Source organism: Enhydra lutris, unplaced genomic scaffold (genome assembly GCF_002288905.1).
Source record: "Enhydra lutris kenyoni isolate GAN:26980312 unplaced genomic scaffold, ASM228890v2 scaffoldscaffold41, whole genome shotgun sequence".
Lineage (NCBI taxonomy): Eukaryota > Metazoa > Chordata > Mammalia > Carnivora > Mustelidae > Enhydra > Enhydra lutris.
Window position 1 is genome coordinate 223,990 of NW_019154125.1, and position 22,888 is coordinate 246,877.

Genomic DNA, 22,888 nt, shown 5'->3' on the forward strand with positions numbered 1-22,888 from the left:
TACGCTTCTTTTCTAAAGCTAAAAGGGGTCTGAGTAGTAATGGTAATAGCAAACACATATTGTGTTTATTCTAATAAGCATCTTTTACATATCAACTCATTTATTTTCCATAAGCATATGAGATAGGTAACTATTATTGTCCCCATTTTACAGATGAGGAAACTGAAACCTAGGGAAATAAAGTAATTAGACACAGAATGCACAGCTACTAAGTGCCCTGGCCAGGCTTCAGCCCCCAGTCTAGCTCTGGCCTTGTCACTTTGAACCACTGCGCTACGCTGCTTCTCAAATGCAGTCATTTCAAACCAATTTACATTCTTAGCACGGGTTACACAGAAAGTTGTCAGGATGGATGTGATTAGTATTACAGCTTCGGTCAAATATGCAGGACTATAATTAATTTTATTGAGTAAATAATTGTTCATAAATTATGGTCTGACTCTCATTAATTAAAAGTAAGATTTAATTTATGAGCACTATTTGCTTAATGGTACTAAGTCTCTGGGCATGTATCTGACAAGTTGGTGCTGAGAATGAACAGCCTTCAGGCATAAGATTAGTTGGCAGTGAAAAAGCAGTTTCTTTCTTCCTCATCTCAGAAACCCAACAAGCTATCCACTGTAGGGCAAAATGCCTTGTAAAGTGAGTCTGATTCAGAGCCTCTGGCATCTGAAGGACTATAAAATTCAAAACCAGGTCAAACTAATATACAGTGTTAGAAATGAGGGAGAGGAAGGGAACAGTGACTAGGATGACGTATAGGAAGGAAAGCTTTTGGGTTTTGCTGTTGATGTTCTATCCTTTGGCCTGGACGATGGTTACATGAGTGTGTGTAATTTGTGATCATTCATTGAGTTATGAACTGAAAATGTGTATATTCTTCTGTATGTATAATTCTTCTTGAATTAAAAGCTTTGATAAAAGAGAAGCATCCCCTTTCTTCCTACACCTTGATCTCTAAATTCTTCACCAGTTGGTTGGAGTGGCAGGAATTCCTGACCCAGATGTCTAGGACCTGGAAGGAATTGAGAACATGAGGAGGTCTGAGGAAGGCCTGAGGGAAGGCTTCTATTCTGTCCAAAGAGGAACTTTGTTCTTGGCATAACCAAGCAAAAACTCTGAGCAAATTCTCTTGAGAAATTTTATAAAGGTGGTAGTTCTATTTAAGAGTGCAATTCGTGGGGTGTCTGGGTGGCTCAGTGGGTTAAAAACTCTGCCTTCTGCTCAGGTCATGATCCCAGGGTCATGATCCCAGGGATCAAGCCCCAGATCTGGCTCTCTGCTCAGCAGAGAGCCTGCTTCCTCCTCTCTCTCTGCCTGCTTCTCTGCCTACTTGTGATCTCCAGAAGAGACAAGATGGTGGGGAAGTAGGAGGAGGCGCGGTTTCAACCTGTACCCTAAAGTGAGCTGATTACCTACCAAAGAACTCTGATCACCCATACTTGTGATCTCCATCTGTCAAATAAATATATAAAATTTTTTTTTTAAAAAAAGTGCAATTCATCAACTACTGTGTGAGTCAAATAGGGTTGTTGTTGTTGTTGTTGTTGTTGTTGTTTTTAACCCAACTGTTAACCTATTTTTAACCACCCTGTATCACACAATGCTTCTCTAGGTTTATATTCAGCCCTTTCTAAGTTGGGCACAGTGTCTATTTATATTCTCACAACAGACTAAATGGAGTATGCAATATATTAAAACTATTACCTGAGTTAAGCTTATTTTCATTTTGTCTTGGATCAGATTTTGTCTGTCTTGGATATGGTATAAAGAGTATACCAGTGATTCACAATCAAGGATGACTTTGCCTCCCAGAGACACTGAATGACGCTGAAGACATTTTGATTATCACAAGGCTGGAGGATGTTATTAGCAGCTAGTGGATAGAGGCCGATGCTGCTAAACAGCCTACAATGTACAGGACAGCCTCCTGCAGCAAAGAATTATTCAGTCCAGACTGTCAATAATACCACTGTTGAGAAATACTGTTACCAGGTTACATATAATCTAAGTCATTAATGCCACAATTAAAATTCTCAGAAACTAGGTAGTCTCTGAATGTTAACAGAAACCTTCCAATTCTAATAAATTGTTCAAAAACATCCCATCAGGGACGCCTGGGTGACTCCGTCATTAAGTGTCTGCCTTCGGCTCAGGTCCTGGGATTGAGCCCCGCATCAGGCTCCCTGCTCAGCAAGAAGCCTCCTTCTCCCTCTCCCACTGCTTGTGTTTCCTCTCTTGCTGTCTCTCCCTCTGTGAAATGTATAAATAAAAAATCTTAAAAAAAAAAAAGTTAAAATTCCATCAATGTAGGAGCCTTTGTTTCACTAACATTTTTAGGTCATTCATTAACTTGCTTTAAATATGGAACTATTTGAATAAAAAATATATTCCTGACTTAGTTGAGGTTCACTAAGTGAGGCCTGGGTCCTTTTGAACAATTGAAAAGAGGAAGCGATAAAGAAAGGAGGAATTGCATAAACTCTTTCAAATGGGTATCCGGCTACACCACCCTGGAAAATAATTCCTAGAGAATTTTATGAAGTTTTTACTTTTTGTGGACTGATCATATCCAACCATCTTATCAGCCTCCACCTGCACCTGAGTGATAGAAGTGCCATGAGCTCAAAACGTTAAAACTGTGCATACATTTTGTGTAAATAAACCAAGTGGTTGTATTTTTTTTCTTAAAAGATTTTTGGGGGTAGTTTAGTCATCTGAAATAATGAGGAACAAAATTCTCCTCACCAGCAGAACACAGTAATCTTCGAAATGTAGAAATATCTGCCTTTGCCATGGAATATTGCTGAAATCATTGGAGAAGATGTTAAAATCTCAGAACATTCTCCGTAAAAGTATCTTATTATGGTGTTTACATTCCTTTTCTGTTGGCTCCTGAGAGGAGGATGTCATCCTCAGTGAGATGAATAATAAATTGTCTGCCAGGTTCTGGAGGCTGGTCCCTTAATATCCTCCAAGAGTAGCATTTGCTACAAATGCTGCCTTATGCATCCCTGAGGTGAATGAGGACAGCAAGCTGAAGCTGGGTCCAACACACAGCGCCGTGTTGCCCAGAGAACTTCAACCGGTATAATAAATCATTTATAGGCAAATTGAAATGGGAGAGCTATATACCGGTTTCACCATACTTCTTTTCCTCTCACTGGTCATACAATACTTCTCTAACTCCTTATCGAAACTAATGCTGTTACACCATTTGAAAATGTTTTGAAGTGTAGTCAGTATCACTTTAGTTTATGTTAGAACATTCGCCTTTTAGTATTTTTACTGTGTTGTTCATTTTTCCTGATTTGGAGCATTGATAGGTAGCGTTCCGCCTCAGAATTTCTCCATCTTAGCAGAACCTGAGCTCTGTCAGAGGCGTATGTAACTCTAGAAGTCATGGAGCATTCCACAATTGTTCTTCCTATTCCTGCAGGAATAAATGAATAGCATAAGAGAAGATACTCTTCCTGAACTAAAGGGTTTCTAATTGATCCAAGTGTGTTTTAAATATCTTGTACATAGCCACTGAAGTATGTACTTAAGGATCAATAAGATTATCTTGACACCCTTGCAGAGCTATGGTTATTCAACATTCATGCAAGAAATATCGACTAAGCTTCTGTTATACACAGGCACATTGCTAAATAATGCATATGTAGCTATGAAGAAGACTGGCATGGGCTCTGCCCTGTCAAGCATTTTGTAATTCATAGAAACAAGTGTCTCTGAATGAAAGTGAAGAGGACAGAACACTAAATCAGCATTAGAAGATATGGGCACTTACCTCGACTACTCCTTGTCATGCAACCCCAACCTGCCCATTGAACCTTGCTGAGCCTTTTCTTTCTTGTCTGTAAAATGGAAATATTACTGATCACTGACTTGGTGTAAGGATCAATCAAAGGACATAATGTGTTCTAAAATATAAACTGCAGCATGTGACAAGGAATATTATTACCATTATTATTAAATATACCTATTACCTAATGTGCCCAACCTTGCTCTCCAAATTGAAGACTGATAAGGCTCAAACAACATGCCAGTGTTTCTTAGGGTTTCAATGCAGTGACGTAAAGTGATATCAGCTCTCCCTTTTCCCTCACAGGAATATGCAGCTTATAAAGCTGTGAATGCACTTCGGTCAGTATATGGGGTACAGTATAGATATGGACCTGCCTCCAGCACGTTGTGTAAGTTTCCTCTGTATTTTGTGTTAGAAATCATCTCTTGAACCAAGATCCTGTAAAATGACTTCCTTTAAAAAAACAACAGAAGTGTGTTCCCCCTTAATGAGAAATTTTTGACAACCAAATTAGCCAAGGAAGATGGAAGGAGTTTATATTTGATTAGTTTTACACTGCTTGACATAAATCACTGTACCAATTGAAATAAATTCTAAGCAGAGACTATTCTAAGCATGTAGTAATGACTACAAAGTTGAAATGAGATCTTATGACAGTAGAAAGTACCCAAATGGGCTTCTTAAACTATTGTAACTACTGTAGGGGTGGAAATGGGCCTTGAGTATATAATGAAGTAATGTCTCAGCCCTAAAAGAGCTTTCCTTTTATTCCTTTCCTCCACCATTCTTGCTATGAAATTGTATTTCTTATGTAATGGCTTCAGCTGAATTTCCCCTTAAAAGGTGATTTTAAATTTTTTTTTTCTTTTTCAAATAAATTTATTATTTGAATTTTAGGTAGTTAGCATACAGTACAATATTGGTTTCTGGAGGAGAATTCAATGATTCATTGAATTCTATATACAGCACCCAGTGCTCAACACAACAAGGGCCCTCCTTAATAATATCCATCACCCATCTAGCCCATCTGCCACCCACCTCCCTCCATTATCTCCGTTTGTTCTCTACTGTTAAAAGCCTCTTATGGCTTCTTTCCCTCTCACCTTTTTTTCTTTTTCTCCTGTCCCATATATACATCTGTTTTCTTTCTTAAATTCCACATATGAGTGAGATCATGTGGTATTTGTCTTTTACTGACTGACTTATTTCACTTAGCATAATACACTCTAGCTCCATCCACAACATTGCAAATGTCAAGATTTCATTTTTTTGATGGCTAATATTCCATTTGTGTGTGTGTACCACTTCTTTATCCATTCACCAGTTGATGGACAGTTGAGTTCTCTCCATAGTTTGGCTATTGTTGATAATGCTGCTATAAACATCGGGGTGCATGTATTCCTTCAAGTCTGTATTTTTGTATCTTTTTGGTAAATACTTGGTTGTATAACTGCAGGCTCATGGGACACTTCTATTTTTAACTTTTTGAGGAACCTCCATACTGTTCTCCAGAGTTGCTGCACCAGTGTGCATTCCCACCAACAATGCAAGAGGGCTCCCCTTTCTCTGCATCCTCGCCAACACGTATTGTTTCCTGTGTTGTTAATTTTAGCCATTCTAGCAGGTGTGAAGTGGTATCTTATCATGGCTCTGATTTGTATTTCTCTGACGATGAGTGATGGTGAGCATCTTTTCATGTGTCTGTAACCTATCTGGATGTCTTCTTTGGAAAAATGTCTACTCATATCTTCTACCCATTTCTTAACCAGGTTATTTGGTTTTTGGGTGTTAAGTTGGTAAGTTCTTTATAGGTTTTGGATACTAACCTTTCATCAGATAGGTAATTTGCAAATATATTCTCCCATTCTGTAAGCTGACTTTTAGTTTTGTTGACTGTGTACTTCACTGTGCAGAAAATTCTTATCTTGAGGAAGTCCCAATAGTTCATTTTTGCTTTTGTTTTCCTCACCTGTGGTGACATGTCTAGTAAGAAAATTGTTAAAGCTGAGGTCAAAGAAGTTTCTATGTTCTCTTCTAGGATGTTGTTGGTTTCTGGTCTCACATTTAGGTCTTTCATCCATTTTTAATTTGTTTTTGTGTGTGGTGTAAGAAAGTGATCCAGTTTCATTGTTCTGCATGCTGCTGTGTGGTTTTCCCAACACCATTTGTGAAGAGACTATTTTTTTCCATTGGACGTTCTTTCCTGCAAAAAATCCAAAGATTAGTTGACCATATAGTTGTGGGTCCATTTCTGGGTTCTCTATTCTATTCCATTGATCTATATGTCTGCATTTGTTATAGTACCATGCGGTCTTGATGACTACAGCTTTGTTACATAGCTCAAAATGTGGAATTGTAATGCCTCCAGTATTGTTTTTCTTTTTCAGAATTACTTTGGCTATTTGGGGTCTTATGTGGTTCCATGGAAATTTTTTTTTTTTTAGATTTTTTTTTTTATAAATTTTATTTTATTTTTTAATTTTATTTTTTATAAACATATATTTTTATCCCCAGGGGTACAGGTCTGTAAATCGCCAGGTTTACACATTTCACAGCACTCACCATAGCACATACCCAACCCCAATGTGCATAACCCCACCCCCCCTCCCCCCATTAACCCTCATTTTGTTTTGTGAGATTAAGAGTCACTTATGGTTTGTCTCCCTCCCAATCACATCTTGTTTCATTTACTCTTCTCCTACCCCCTTAACCCCCCATGTTGCATCTCCTCTCCCTCATATCAGGGAGATCATATGATAATTGTCTTTCTCCGATTGACTTATTTCGCTAAGCATGATACACTCTAGTTCTATCAATGTCTTTGCAAATGGCAAGATTTCATTTCTTTTGATGGCTGCATAGTATTCCATTGTGTATATATACCACATCTTCTTTATCCATTCATCTGTTGATGGACATCTAGGTTCTTTCCATAGTTTGGCTATTGTAGACATTGCTGCTATAAACATTCGGGTGCACGTGCCCCTTCGGATCACTACGTTTGTATCTTTAGGGTAAATACCCAGTAGTGCAATTGCTGGGTCATAGGGGAGTTCTATTTTCAACATTTTGAGGAACCTCCATGCTGTTTTCCAGAGTGGTTGCACCAGCTTGCATTCCCACCAACAGTGTAGGAGGGTTCCCTTTTCTCCACATCCTCACCAGCATCTGTCATTTCCTGACTTGTTAATTTTAGTCATTCTGACTGGTGTGAGGTGATATCTCATTGTGGTTTTGAGTTGTATTTCGCTGATGCTGAGTGATATGGAGCACTTTTTCATGTGTCTGTTGGCCATCTGGATGTCTTCTTTGCAGAAATGTCTGTTCATGTCCTCTGCCCATTTCTTGATTGGATTATTTGTTCTTTGGGTGTTGAGTTTGATTAGTTCTTTATAGATTCTGGACACTAGCCCTTTATCTGATATGTCGTTTGCAAATATCTTCTCCCATTCTGTCAGTTGTCTTTTGGTTTTGTTAACTGTTTTCCTTTGCTGTGCAAAAGCTTTAGATCTTGATGAAATCCCAATAGGAATTAGTTCTTCTTTAAATGTTTGGTAGAATTCCCCCGGGAAGCTGTCTGGCCCTGGGCTTTTGTTTGTTTGGAGGTTTTTGATGACTGTTTCAATCTCCTTACTGGTTATGGGTCTGTTCAGGCTTTCTATTTCTTCCTGGTTCAGTTGTGGTAGTTTATATGTCTCTAGGAATGCATCCATTTCTTCCAGATTGTCAAATTTGTTGGCGTAGAGTTGCTCATAGTATGTTCTTATAATCGTCTGTATTTCTTTGGTGTTCGTTGTGATCTCTCCTCTTTCATTCATGATTTTATTTATTTGGGTCCTTTCTCTTTTCTTTTTGATAAGTCTGGCAAGGGGTTTATCGATCTTATTAATTCTTTCAAAGAACCAGCTCCTAGTTTCGTTGATTTGTTCTATTGTTTTTTTGGTTTCTATTTCATTGATTTCTGCTCTGATCTTTATGATTTCTCTTCTCCTGATGGGTTTAGGGTTTCTTTCTTGTTCTTTCTCCAGCTCCTTTGGGTGTAGGGTTAGCTTGTGTACCTGAGACCTTTCTTGTTTCTTGAGAAAGGCTTGTACCGCTATATATTTTCCTCTCAGGACTGCCTTTGTTGTGTCCCACAGATTTTGAACCGTTGTGTTTTCATTATCATTTGTTTCCATGAATTTTTTCAATTCTTCTTTAATTTCCTGGTTGACCCATTCATTCTTTAGAAGGGTGCTGTTTAGTCTCCATGTATTTGGGTTCTTTCCAAATTTCCTCTTGTGATTGAGTTCTAGCTTCAGAGCATTGTGGTCTGAAAATATGCAGGGAATGATCCCAATCTTTTGATACCGCTTGAGACCTGATTTAGGACCGAGGATGTGATCTATTCTGGAGAATGTTCCATGTGCACTAGAAAAGAATGTGTATTCTGTTGCTTTGGGATGAAATGTTCTGAATATATCTGTGATGTCCATCTGGTCCAGTGTGTCATTTGAGGCCTTTATTTCCTTGTTGATCTTTTGCTTGGATGATCTGTCCATTTCAGTGAGGGGAGTGTTAAAGTCCCCTACTATTATTGTATTATTGTTGATGTGTTTCTTTGATTTTGTTATTAATTGGTTTATATAGTTGGCTGCTCCCATGTTAGGGGCATAGATATTTAAAATTGTTAGATCTTCTTGTTGGACAGACCCTTTGAGTATGATATAGTGTCCTTCTTCATCTCTTATTATAGTCTTTGGCTTAAAATCTAATTGATCTGATATAAGAATTGCCACTCCTGCTTTCTTCTGATGTCCATTAGCATGGTAAATTCTTTTCCACCCCCTCACTTTAAATCTGGAGGTGTCTTCGGGTCTAAAATGAGTTTCTTATAGGCAACATATAGATGGATTTTGTTTTTTTATCCATTCTGATACCCTGTGTCTTTTGATTGGGGCATTTAGCCCATTAACATTCAGGGTAACTATTGAGAGATATGATATTAGTGCCATTGTATTGCCTGTAAGGTGACTGTTATTGTATATTGTTTCTGTTCCTTTCTGATCTACTACTTTTTGGGCCTCTCTTTGCTTAGAGGACCCCTTTCGATATTTCCTGTAGAGCTGGTTTGGTGTTTGCAAATTCTTTCAGTTTTTGTTTGTCCTGGAAGCTTTTAATCTCTCCTTCTGTTTTCAATGATAGCCTAGCTGGATATAGTATTCTTGGCTGCATGTTTTTCTCGTTTAGTGCTCTGAATATATCATGCCAGCTCTATCTGGCCTGCCAGGTCTCTGTGGATAAGTCTGCTGCCAATCTAATATTTTTACCATTGTACGTTACAGACTTCTTTTCCCGGGCTGCTTTCAGGATCTTCTCTTTGTCACTAAGACTTGTAAATTTTACTATTAGGTGATGGGGTGTGGACCTATTCTTGTTGATTTTGAGGGGGGTTCTCTGCACCTCCTGGATTTTGATGCTTGTTCCCTTTCCCGTATTAGGGAAATTCTCTCCAATAATTCTCTCCAATATACCTTCTGCTCCCCTCTCCCTTTCTTCTTCTTCTGGAATCCCAATTATTCTAATGTTGTTTCGTCTTATGGTGTCACTTATCTCTCGAATTCTCCCCTCATGGTCCAGTAGCTGTTTGTCCCTCTTTTGCTCAGCTTCTTTATTCTCTGTCATTTGGTCTTCTATATCGTTAATTCTTTCTTCTGCCTCATTTATCCTAGCAGTGAGAGCCTCCATTTTTTATTGCACCTCATTAATAGCTTTTTTGATTTCCACTTGGTTAGATTTTAGTTCTTTTATTTCTCCAGAGAGGGCTTTTATATCTCCAGAGAGTATTTCTCTAATATCTTCCATGCCTTTTTCGAGCCCTGCTAGAACCTTGAGAATCGTCATTCTGAACTCTAGATCTGACATATTACCAATGTCTGTATTGATTAGGTCCCTAGCCTTTGGTACTGCCTCTTGCTCTTTTTTTTTTTTTTTGTGGTGAATTTTTCTGCCTTGTCATTTTGTCCAGCTAAGAGTATATGAAGGAGCAAGTAAAATACTAAAAGGGTGGCAACAACCCCAGGAAAATATGCTTTAACCAAATCAGAAGAGATCCCAAATCGTGATGGGGGAGAATGGGGATAAAAAGAGGTTAAGAAAGAAAAAAAAAAAGAAAGAAAGAAAGAATTAAAAGAAGAAAACAAATAAAGAAAAAATATAAAAAGGAAAAATATATATATATTAGATAAACTAGTTTAAAAACGTTAAAAAAGAAAAGGGTAAAAGTTAAAACATTTTAGCAGAAAAAGAGAAAAAAAATTGAAAAAGAAAAAAAAATTAAATTAACTGCAAGGCTAAAGAACCATGGGGAGAAAGCCGTGAGTTCCGTGCTTTGCTTTCTCCTCCTCTGGAATTCTGCTGCTCTCCTTGGTATTGAACCTGCACTCCTTGGTAGGTGAACTTGGTCCTGGCTGGATTTCTTGTTGATCTTCTGGGGGAGTGGCCTGTTGTAGTGATTCTCAAGTGTCTTTGCCCCAGGAGGAGTTGCACCGCCCTTACCAGAGGCCGGACTGAGTAATCCTCTCGGGTTTGCTTTCGGGAGCTTTTGTTCCCTGAGCGCTTTCCGTAGAGTTCTGGAGGGCAGGAATGAAAATGGCGGCCTCCCAGTCTCCGGCCCGAAGGAGCCAAGAGCCTGGGGCCCCACTCCTCAGTGTGCCCTCAGAGAACAGTGCCCAATTACTCCCGTCACCCTGGCCTCTGGCCGCACTCCGAGCTGACCGAGCCTGTGACCGGTTCAAGGTAACCCCGAGTTTAGAGCTCATTCCTCGGCTCTGTCTCTGTAGCCGGCTTCCCCGTTCTAATACCTGTAAGCTCTGCGACACTCAGACACCTCCGATCCTTCTGCGACCCTGCGGGACCTGAGGCCACGCTGACCCCGCATGGGCTTCACCCCGGTTAAGCCTCTGGAGCAATGTCCCTCAGCGGAACAGACTTTTAAAAGTCCTGATTTAGTGCTCCGCTGCTCTGCCGCTTGCCGCGAGCCGGCCCCTCCCCCTGCAGTCTATCTTCCTGTCGCTTTGGATTCACTTTCCACCAGTCCTACCTTTCAGAAAGTGGTTGATTTTCTGTTTCTAGAATTGCTGTTCTTCTTCTCTTTGATCTCCCATTGGATTTGTAGGTGTTTGCAATCTTTAGATAAGCTATCTAGCTGATCTCCCTCTACCTGAAGTAGTCTCAGCCTGCTACTTCTCCGCCATCTTGACTCCTCCCTCCAGTTCCATATAAATTTGAAGATGGTTCATTCTAGCTCTGTGAAAAGTGCTGGTGATATTTTGATAGGGATTGCATTAAATGTGTAGATTGCTTTGAATAGTATAGATATTTTGACAATGTTTGTTCATCCAGTCCAAGAGCATGGAAAATGTTTTTCCTTTTTTGTGTCCTCTCTAATTGCTTTCATAAGTGTTCTATAGTTTTCAGAGTACACACCTTTTACTTCTTTACTTATTCTTAGGTATCTTACTGGTTTTGGTGCGGTTGCAAATGAGATCAATTTCTTTATTTCTTTTTCTGCTGCTTTGTTATTGGTATATAGAAATGCCACAGATTTCTGCACATTGATTTTACATCCCGTGACTTTGCTGAATTCATGTATGAATTCTAGCAATTTTCGGTGGAGTCTTTAGGGTTTTCTACATGGAGTATCATGTTGTCTGCATAGAGTAAATTTTCACTTCTTCCTTGTCAATTTGGATGTCTTTTATTTCTTTTTGTTGTCTCATTGCTGAGGCTAAGCCTTCCAATAAGGATCCGGGAAAGGATGCTGTATTTTGTCAAATGCTTTTCCAGCATCTATTGACAGGATCATACAGTTCTTATCCTTTTTTTTATTAATATGGTGTATCATGTTGATTGACTTGCAAGTATTGAACCACCCCTGCAGCCCAGGAATAAATCCCACTGGATCATGCTGAATAATTCCCTTCATGTACTGCTGAATGTAATTTGCTAATATTTTATTGAAATAAAGAGCAACTGGGTATATGGAAAGAACTTGAACAAAAGACCAGAAGACGGGGATTCTAGCCCTGATTTTGGCACTAATCAGGATATAATCCTGGCCAGGATATTAATCCTGAGCTTCGGTTTCCACAACTGTTAAGTGAGGAATTGGACTATGTCATCTCTCATGGCCTCTCAAACTCTAAAATTTTTCAACTATATGAGTTGGAAAATCTAGCAAGAAATCATATATATCTGAATGTCTATGTATGCATACACATAGGTTGTATGTATATTTATAGTTACTGACATCTAATTTTGCTTTCAGTGAAGTACCAAATTTCTCCTTGATTTCTTTAACCTACCAATTATTATATTCTTAACCACTCGTTTTCTTCAGCCTTCACAGAAAAGTTTGGTTTGCCAATTAACATTGCTTATCAAATAAGTATATCCTAATAATGAATGTCTTAAGTATCAGGATTATTTTCAAAGTCTATGATCATTGGTCTCATGCTGACCTTTTTAGAACTGTTTTTCGGGGGCACCTGGGTGGCTCAATCAGTTAAGTGTCTGACTTCAGCTCAGGTCACAACCCCAGAGTCCTGGGATCAAGCCCCACGTCAGGCTCCCTATTCAGGGGAAGACTCCTTCTCCCTCTCCTTCTCCCTCTGCCCCTACCCCATTTGTGCTCTCTCTCTCTTTCTCTGTCAAATAAATAAATAAAATCTTAAAAAAAAACAAAACCATACTTTAAAAAAAAAAGTTTTTCAGGGGCGCCTGGGTGTCTCATTGTGTTAAAGCCTCTGCCTTCGGCTCAAGTCATGATCTCAGGGTCCTGGGATCGAGCCCCACATCGGGCTCTCTGCTCAGCAGGGAGCCTGCTTCCCCCTCTCTCTCTGCCTACTTGTGATATCTCTCTCTGTATCAAATAAATAAATAAAATCTTTTTAAAATAAAAGTTTTTCAGTAGTGTCATCCTGAAAAAAAGAAATATAGTATTTCCTAAAATCATATTCTTAATTATTACCAATATAATATATATTAAGTTTAAACATTAATTTTTAAACAATCTTACAGTTTACCTTTTCAGCTTGATATCAAGCCACAGTCATAGTATTATATTTACCAAGAACAACCTGTTACCATAGAAATGAGGCTGTCACATCACGATGATGTAACTATTGGCACACGCTGACTCTGGCTTCTGTGACTACTATTTGCAATTCCAGTGTACTCTAACCCAGAGGAACAATGAAGCCACAGCCTACCTTCTGTCCTTAACTAAACCAAAGGGAGACTGAGAAACAGCAGAGTGTTTTAATTGTCATCTTAACATAATTTATCTCTAACTTGTCCTGGCAAAAATAGGTTAAAAAGGATATTATTCGAGCAGATGAACATACTCTGAAAATTTTTTAATAATAACAGAGTTAGGTCAATCTGGATCATATTAATTTCAAGAAAAAAGTTTGTAAAGATTCTTCTTTTTAAATTTTTTTTAAAGATTCTCTTTATTTACTTGAGCAAGAGTAAGAGAGAGAGAGAGAGAGAGCACAGAGGGAGAGGGACAAGCAGACTCCCTGCTTAGCAGGGAGCTGACATGGGACTCGATCCCAGGACCCTGAGCCGAGGGCAGATGCTTAACCAACTGAGCCCCCAGTTGTCCCTATAAAGATTCTTCCATAAAAGTTTTATTTATAATTATTAAGAGCCTGTTATGCTAAAAACTATATACAAGGCACTTTGGGGCGTAAAGATGCAAAATAATAAGGGCTTATGTATCCTAGCACATTATTTTGTTTAATTTCCACAATGACACTCTGCAGTAGGTATTACCATCCCTTTTCTAAAGGGAAGATTGAGGCTCAGACAAGTCACAATAGGTGGTGGGATCTGATACAGCCCAAACACTTCGTCTGCCTCTAGTGCCTGCACTTTCAACCTGTGCTGAAAAGCTGGAGCATGTGAGGTCACAGGAGCCAGAAAGAGAGAATTGCCAATGAATTACCAGCTACATGAAAGGTTGTTGAGAGGTTGAAAGTGGGGTCTGTGGCGGGGGGAAAGCAAAGCAAGAAAGGAGATTAGGCCTGCTGTCACTAGTGACCTTCAAGAACAAAGTTTTTGTAAACAGGCAGAGGCAAGAACCAGACTGAAAGTGGTTGAGGATATAGAGGCAACATGTATGGATTCTCTTTATGTTCTAAAGCAAAGGACAAAGAAAAAAAAGGATGGCATATAGCATGAGAAGGAAGTGCCATATGAAATTGGTGCTTGAATATTTTGGTCATTGCAGATACAAGAGAAGGTAGTTTAATTAATGAAACTAGGTCCCAGAGAAGGAACCCTCTGACTACCAAGGAAGACAATGATGAATGGAATCAAAAGACGACCCTTAAAGAAACAAACAAACAAAAAACCATGCAGGGCTCCACCTCTGAGCTAGGAGGAGGGCAGCTGGAGGGCTGTGATGTCCATAGAGGAGGACGTGGGATGATTACCTTTTATGGGCATGGGGAATATGGTTCAGTGAGGAACAGGCCTACAAGAGCCTGAGAAATGTTTGGTAAGTGAAGTTCTAGAAAAAGGAGACCAGAGCAGCATTGAGAACAGAGGACATCAGTGACCAGTGTGATTTTACAGCAAAGACTTTCTCCAGCTCCCTCTCAAAGAGTGAAAACAGAGAAACTGGGCCGGGGATTAGGTTGTTTATGGGTGACTGAAGTGAGGGTGGAGATAAATGTTACTGGAATTGAGGCTGAGAAATTTTGAGGTCATCACACTGGAAAAGCATTACTACCTAGTCTAGATCCTCCAAGATGGTGGCAGGTCGGATTCTTAAGTTCCATGAGCCTAACACCAAGGAACTACTGTTAAACCATTCTTGCTGAGACAGTGTTTAATTAGAAGGATTTCAGATCGCCTAGTAAGCAAGTACTACAGATGAACTTAGAAAATTATGCAGACTTTTCAGCGAGGTTCTTTTTTTTTTTTTTTTTTTTTTAACTTTTAGATGTGAGCTCTGGTAGCTCAATGGATTGGGCCTACAAAAACGGAATACCCTACACATTTGCTTTTGAACTTCGTGACACTGGACATTTTGGATTTTTACTTCCAGAGGTGCTCATCAAACCAACCTGTACAGAGACCATGCTGGCTGTGAAGAATATCACAATGCACCTCCTAAAGAAATGTCCCTGAGATCCAAAGGTCAGGTCAACCACCAGACGGCTGGTTCTCTGCAAGAACTACTTGTCAATGGGGGGAAATTGTTTTTAAAAAGAAGGGCAACTTCTTAGAAAGAACATATCTGTGGACTTTAAAAGGACGTACTTTATGCAATTCAAGTTTCTGTGGCAATACAAAATTCGTTAAAAGAATCTGAGCATAGCCTAGTTTGCTGTAAGAGAAATCCTCCGTTTTATATCATTTTGAGTCATATTTGAGGAAGGGGAAGAGGGGATATTTTCAAGCTCTATTATCTCAAGAAATGTACAAATTAAGGATTTCACTGCAATAAATCTCCTTTTCTCAATTAAGATTTAGGCTACTAATGTTCAATCACTTTGTTTTCATTTGCAGTGGAAACTTTTGAAACAGAGACAACTATATTTCTTAATAAATACACAACTTATCAAGACCTTAGATTCTTCACATCTTCATAACCTGGCATTAGTGCATCATATACCTATAAAAATATACCAAGATAGAGCATTCATGTTTAGACTCTGAGAATACCAGTTACAAAAACAGAAGTAAACATTAATTGAGGTCCCAGACATAGCGTTAAGAGCTTTCCACTAATAATCTCATGTATTGCTCAAATACTATGAGGTAGATACTCCTATTAATCTCATTTTTTCAGATGAGGAAACTGAGACTTAGAAAAGTGATACAGGTTTCCATTTCCAGAAATATGACAAGATAGGTATCTGGACTGTTGGAAATAACCACAACTTCTGGAAAAAATGTAATTTTTTAAATCATCTTTAAAACATCAAACAAAAAAAGTAGGAAAACCTCAAGCAAGGCAGGAAACTGGAGAGCTAAATCATGCACTGTTATCCTGAGAGCATTTGTTAAGCCAAGTGGATGCAGACTTTGATTTTCACAGCATATTGGAGAATGGGAGCGGAGAACAGAACCCAAGGCTCTTCCAGGGTGGAAAGTCTATTAGCAGATTCTCCTCCCACCAGAATTCTAGGATTCCCAAGGCCTGTACCCTCAGGGCAAGGGTAAATTACAAATAAACCTCCAAACTGTATTCAATGGAAAATTGACTATTTCAGTTTTGGCAAGAGTAGGGAGGGGAGACACTGCAGCTGAATCACAAGTCATCTCTCTCTGATTTGTGGCCCAAATTCAGACTGTATAAATGGTATGATAAACATCTAGCCAAGAATTTAATCCAGACTAATCCCAGAATGATTATACCCCTCAAGTATTTGGTAGAAGGAAATGCAAATCCCCTTGGAGGATTTATCTGACCAAGACACATCATGAACACCAGGATGAAAAGATGAGCCTAAAAACTTCCAGAAGGGGGAAGAAAAAAATAATCACGAAGGAATGAGGACTAGAGTAACATGAAACTTCTCAACAGCACTAGTGAAGCGTGAAGACAATGGAGAAATGCATTCAGAGTTTTCAGGGGAAATTCTATCCTAAAAATCTTCACCCAGGAAAATGATCAATGAAATGTGAGGGTAGAATACAAACATTTTCATAAAATTGAGCTCCTAAATTATTAACCTTTCTCAGGAACTTCCTGAAGGATATGCTGTACCAAATTGAGGGAGTAAATTAAGAAAAATATGTAGGATCTCAGAAAATAGGAATTCCCACATAGGAGATAGGGATGGGAAAAAAATCTCAAGATAATGGTGAAGGGAAAAGTCCAAGTAACAGCTATCTACCAGGCTTAGAGAACCACCAACTTGGAGTAGAATAAAGGAGAGCTGAAGACTCAGATGAAGTTCTCCAAGATAAACACAAAACAGAACATATGTTCAGAGGCAAGTTTTACTTATATCAGAAAATCTGGTATATAAAATATATAATAAAAGCACAGAAACCAAGCAAGCAACAACAAAATGCAGTTGTTAACTTTGGTGAAAACACTGAGCTATAGAAGAGAAGAAATATAATCATGGTATACTCTATGACTTAGCTATAAACAATATTTATATAGTTAAGATAATATTAGCCCTAAATATTTACTTAACCAAAAACTATGATAAAAAAAGTATTTGAAGGGGAAGAAGAAGTAATGTATGTGAGAGAAGGGGTATAGCAGAGCTAAATCTTCATCTGCCATAGCAGAAGTCAATAAACATCTAAACCTGAAAGAAAAAGAAATCAAGTAATATCAGGATATGCATGTTATTTAGACATAAGAAAGTGAATTCAAGAAGAAATAATTTAGAAGATTAAGAATTACTGGACTAAGGAAGGGGAATTGGGAGTAAGGAAGGGTGGGGCTGAGGACTGCTGTTTTTAATATAAGCCTTGTCATATTATTTGACTGGTTTTGCTTTTTTTAATTATGAAAACATCACACAAAGTGTATTCCTTTTAAAGAAAGTGTTTTTTAAAGTGCACTCCCAACTATTTACCACCAAGTCTTTTTGATGTTTATAAAATGTACCTTTCAGTTAAAAAATTAAATTTAAATTTAAAAGAAATTTTAAATGAGATTATATGTGGAATGCTTAGCTGAGAGCCTCGAGTGTAGTAGATAATCAGGAAATACTAATTTTTTCTATGCTTTACAAATCTATCTTTTTATCTTGTAGTTTCAATTACATATTTGTAGGAAGGGATCTCAGGCAGATTTGAGGCTCTTAAGCCTGCTAAGAAGTAGTACATCTGGGAATTTAAACTTCAATTCATCCCATCTGCCAGTAAATGCTCAGAAATTACCTGGATTTGGGGATTATTTTATACTAGTTTTTTCTGCCCATAGAACAGGTGAAAACCCAAGTATTCAGAATAACCAGAAGGGCCAGAGGCTTATGAAGACGCTCAAGGATGGAAAGGTGCTGCTTCTCAAAGGACCTGACAAAGATGCACACAGTCACCTGTGTGGACCCCTGACTCCAGGAAACTCTTCCCTTTGACTGAGAGCATACTATGTAACTCTTGCTCTCTTAGCTGTCTCTGTCCACAACATTTGCTGGTGTCGGTTGATGCCTTTCGGTCAAACATTATCATCCCTGCAACAACGAAACAGTAAACAACACTTGCCTATTCAGAGAGGGGAAAGAATTTACAGATAACCCCCAAAATTCATCTTTTATTATATTTTTAATTTCCATCTATTCCATACCCTATATAATGAGATCAACTAGCAAATTAATACCAAGAACTTACATTTATATTATTTTATTATTTTTTTCCCCTGCCCTTCACATAGTGTAGGTACAGAGTATTTTTTCAAAGTCAAAATGAGGGCAACAGAAAATATACAATATGAATATCCACAAACTAGATGGGTATATAGTTTCTTTATTATCCACTTATTAATTCAGAATGAAATTTTGCCTTCATGAACATCATGTAAATTCTTTTCAGTGATTGCTCTCACATTTCTGTAGCACTATGTATATATTTTACAGCTCAAATTCTGTAAGTGGGCATTTTAATGTTTATAGGCTACTTTCATTTTTAATCTTTTAAAACTAAATCACAAAATGTACTGCTAGATGTATGTTCAAAGCACTCTGCTAGGTGCTATATGTGAGAAGGGGTGCTGAGAACAAAAAGTGTTTTATTTAAAAATATAAATCCTTGCTTAGGAATGTAAATGTTAACTTCAAACTAAAAACAGCACCTGCACTTTTTTAAATAGTTCAGCAAGACACTCACCCTCCCCCACTACTATTAAAAGCAATTTTATAGGTTCTGGTTATGTTGAGTTACAGCTCTCAGATAGTTTTAGTGACTATATTAGTTTCATAGGACTGCCATAACAAATTCCCACAGATTGGGTGGCTTAAAACAAAAGAAATTTATTGTCTCAGTTCTAGAGATGGGATGTCCAAAATCAAGGTCATGGCCATGCCCCCCGCCACCCCGAAACCTGTAGGAAATCACTCCTTGCCTCTTCCTAGTTTCTGACTGATTGCCCGCAACCTTTAATGTTCTTTGGGTTGCAGCTACATAATTTTGAACTCAGCCTTCCTCTCACATGGCCTTCTCCCTGTTGTCTTCTGTCCTCACATGACCATGTTTTCGGAAGGACAGCAGCCATATTGGATTAGGGGCCCATCTTACTTCAGTATGACCTCATCTTAACGAATTACATCTTAAATGACCCTGTTTCCAATAAGGTCACATTCTGAGGTACAGGCAATTAGAACTTCAACATATCTTTTTGGGAGGAAACAAAACTCAACCCGTAACAGTAGACAAATATCATGAAATACTTATGTTAATGAGCCTATTTACAAAGCTAAAAAGTGGTGAATCTTGTTTGAGATTAATCTTTTGTTCTCAAGCCTAATTGTTAGGGAATACATACAACAATAAAGCATATTTTTTAAAGTTCTAACACTCCCTCATGAGATTATTTTAATAGGCTATTAATGGAAACATAATAATCTATTCTTTATATTAATTTTTCAAATAATAAAATTATAGTTCAAATTATGATCTACTTTTCTTAACACAGGAAATGTGTTAGTTTTAGGTAGTGTCATATATTACCTTTGCTCTCAATAATTATGTTGAGCTGCTGCATCATAAAAAGTATTTACAACTAAGTTATTCTAGATCAAATCTAATTGATTAAATCAGAATTCTGTGCAATGTTAATTAAAGTATGCTTTAGATTAAGCAAAGTAATTACATGAGCGATTGCATTTAATGGAATATTTTCATGAATCAGAATATTGCATAATAAACCTGAAAACAGCCACACTGAATGCCTAATATATTTCACAAAACAAATTGAGAACTGCTAAGACATCTGAATAATTCACATGAAAATAAAAGCAACTTGAAGATCTTCTAAAGCAGACTCTAAATCCTCATTTCCAATGTGCTGCCAATTCCCCCAATGTGTTTCTGTAGTTATGCCTTCTAGGACTGCTTCCTCTATCCCCAGGGAATGCCCTAAAGAAGTGCCTGCCTAGGGTATCCATCCTTGTTCCACCAGCCCGGGCTCAGGGAGGGAAGCATATCAAATGGTAAATCAAGACATAATAGTGTCTAGACCCTGGAGTATTATTCGCCTTATAATTTAGCTATGAGTTAAACTAAGAGAATAGCTCCCCACATAACACTGAAACAGTGTGTTCTAAGTTTCAAATAGACTCAAAAGTAAATGCTTCCCCAGTGGGGAACATCCAGCCCTTCCATGGAAGTGAGCCAAAAGTCCAACATACATGCTCTGAAAGAAATAATTTGCAATAAACAATGACTGGTGTTCGGTTCAGATATTGAATTTCTATTACAGTTATACTGTTGGAAGAAGCACAGATCCCTGCTACCTTAGCTAGAATTCTTCAGGAATTTAAAGCTATATTCAGTATTCTAAGGGAGACTGATAGCTACTAAGCAGAAATTGTGTTGCTGGATGTGTTTAGATCCAGCTGTCTATCTCAAGCAATATTGGTCTGAAATATTGAATAAGGTTTTCATTTCGTAGAGCAGCAAACATGAATAGACAATTTAATGGCTTTGTGCCAGGGTCAACAGAATTTCATTAAAGAATGAACATTTGAAACAAGTGTCACTGCACCTGTCACAAACTATCATGGGAGATGCATAAGGACGTCCTAAAGAGGTAGCGCTGAGATAACCAGGAATGGTCAATAATTGACTAATTATTTGTGACAATAATAATAACTCTGAGTAGAATTTACCACACACTCCCCAAATTAATTTTGTACTGGGAACTTAAAATCAAGATAATATTCTTTTTAGACTCATAAATATGAATGCTAGCTTTTATCTTCCCTTTAAAATACTTGAGAGTCTATTCCCTATTATTTTTTATCTTTAGCTAAACTGCCTTCATTTAGAAGACACTTTCTAGGATGCCTGGGTGGCTCTGTCACTTAAGCATCTGACTCTTGGTTTTGGCTCAGGTCATGATCTCAGAGTTGCAGGATTAAGCCCCATGATAGACTCTACACTCAGCTCAGTCTGCTGGAGATTCTCTCTCTCCCTCCCCCTCTGCTTCTCTCCCTGCTCATGATCTCTTTCAAATAAATAAATAAATAAATAAATTTTAAAAATCTTTAAAAAAGAAAAAGACACTTTGAATCACAAGCAACATTTCAACCACAAATCTTATAGCAATCTACCTATTTTGTAAAAACCAGTCACTTATTTCAAGGAGTTCCTAAATAATAGTAGTGAAAGTGTCCCTCCTATGACTGGATACAAATTTTGGGTACAAAACTGTCTTCTCCCTTTTGCCTTCCCTGAAGGGCTAAAGATAATTCTGATTTTGCCTCTTAACTCCTCAGGAAATCCCACTACTACCATCATTCTCCCCAACTGAAGCTCCCTTCTCTGGCCTGCCTTTCCAAATACAGTTGATTGTTGAACAACTTAGGTTTAAACTGTGTGGGTCCCCTTGTATTTTTTACTGTATAGTGCTGTAAATATTTTCTCTTACAATTTTCCCAACATTTTTTCCTCTAGCTTACTTTATTGTAAGAATACAGTATATAATACATATAACATACAAAATGTGTTAATGGACTATGTTATTGGCAAGGCTTTTAGTCAACAGTAGGTTATTAGTAGTTAAGTTTTAGGAGAGCTAAAAGTTATTTGAGGGTTTTTGACTTTGAGAGGGGCCAGTGCCCCAAATCACACCATGTTGTTGTTTAAGGGTCAACTATAAGTCTCAGACTCCAGATTCCTCTCCATAGGAAGTACTTTGATCTGGCCATGGGATGGTGTGTTAGTCTGCTCAAGCACCATAACAAAGTACCACAGGCTGGGTGGCTTAAACAACAGACATTTATGTTCTCACCGTTCTGGAGGCTGGAAGTCCGAGATCAGGCTTCTAGACAATTCAGTTCTTAATAAGCCTTCACCTCCTGGTTTGCCTTTCATTGACCACATGGGGGGGAGGGAGAATACAGTGAGGGGGAGGAAAGATAGAGAGAGAGAGAGAGAGAACACAAGTACCCTAGTGTCTCTTCTCATAGGGCACTAATCCTACTGTATGGAGCCCCACAATTATGGTCTCATGTATCCGTAATGGCTTCCACTGAGGCCCCATCTCCAAATCCATCTATACAGAGGGTTAGGGCTTCAACATATAAATGAGGAGAGGATGCAAACATTCAGTCCATAACAGAGAAATACTGTCAAACACACACTATGAAAGAATTTTGACCCTCTTTGCACAGAATGCAGAGAGTAATTGCTTGTGGCAAGGACTGTTTAATAACTATAGGAAAAAATTTCCAATAATTCAGGAGGCCAAGTGCACCCTGCACTGTTCATATAGCACCCATGTCCACACTACACCACTGACTGCAGGCACATTCTCATCATAGGTTGCACCTGTTCCTCCATCTTCAGTGCCAGTCAGCGGGGTTCAGTTTACCATCCCATTGATGGCTGGATGTGCAGTCACACACTCCTGTCCCCAGACTTTCAGGCCATGGCCCATTTCTGGACCTGAACCATACCCATGGCTTTAAGTTCACAAATAAGGGGGACATCATCTCCCCTGTTCTAGATGGGGAACAAAGCCATGCCTGGATTGCATTCCAAAGTTTCTCAACTGCTCATGCTCGTGCACACAGGGCACCAGACACAAAAGCATGAATATTCTTGACCTTTAAGTTTTCCTCCTGTATTTACCTACCTTTTAGGGAATCAACCACAAAAGTGTCCAAATTAAATTATTTTACCTTGTTAGTAGATACAGATGGCATTTAGAAATCTTAAAGATTTGCTTTTTCTTTGGAAATACAAAAGAGTCAAGATGTGCAACTTTTTTTTTTTTTTTTGTCTGTCCTATTCCAGTGTAGGAGTCTGAGCCACTCTGCTCTCTCAGCAGATACCTAACCTAAATAACTCTTCTTAAACACACATGAAAAAGAAAAGTCTTTGGGAACCTTCATTTAC

At 38.4% G+C, this 22,888-nt stretch overlaps 1 protein-coding gene across 1 annotated transcript in view; it reads left to right on the plus strand.

Annotated features, from left to right (window-relative positions):
- LOC111155383 (carboxypeptidase A6) overlaps nt 1-14,989 on the plus strand; it is an 88,310-nt gene extending 73,321 nt beyond the window's left edge. Inside the window, exons 8-9 of the mRNA XM_022515534.1 lie at nt 4,112-4,196; nt 14,802-14,989. Of these exons, the coding sequence (XP_022371242.1) occupies nt 4,112-4,196; nt 14,802-14,989 (273 nt within the window). The remainder of the gene's footprint in view (nt 1-4,111; nt 4,197-14,801) is intronic.
- The last annotated feature ends 7,899 nt before the right edge of the window (nt 14,990-22,888 follow it).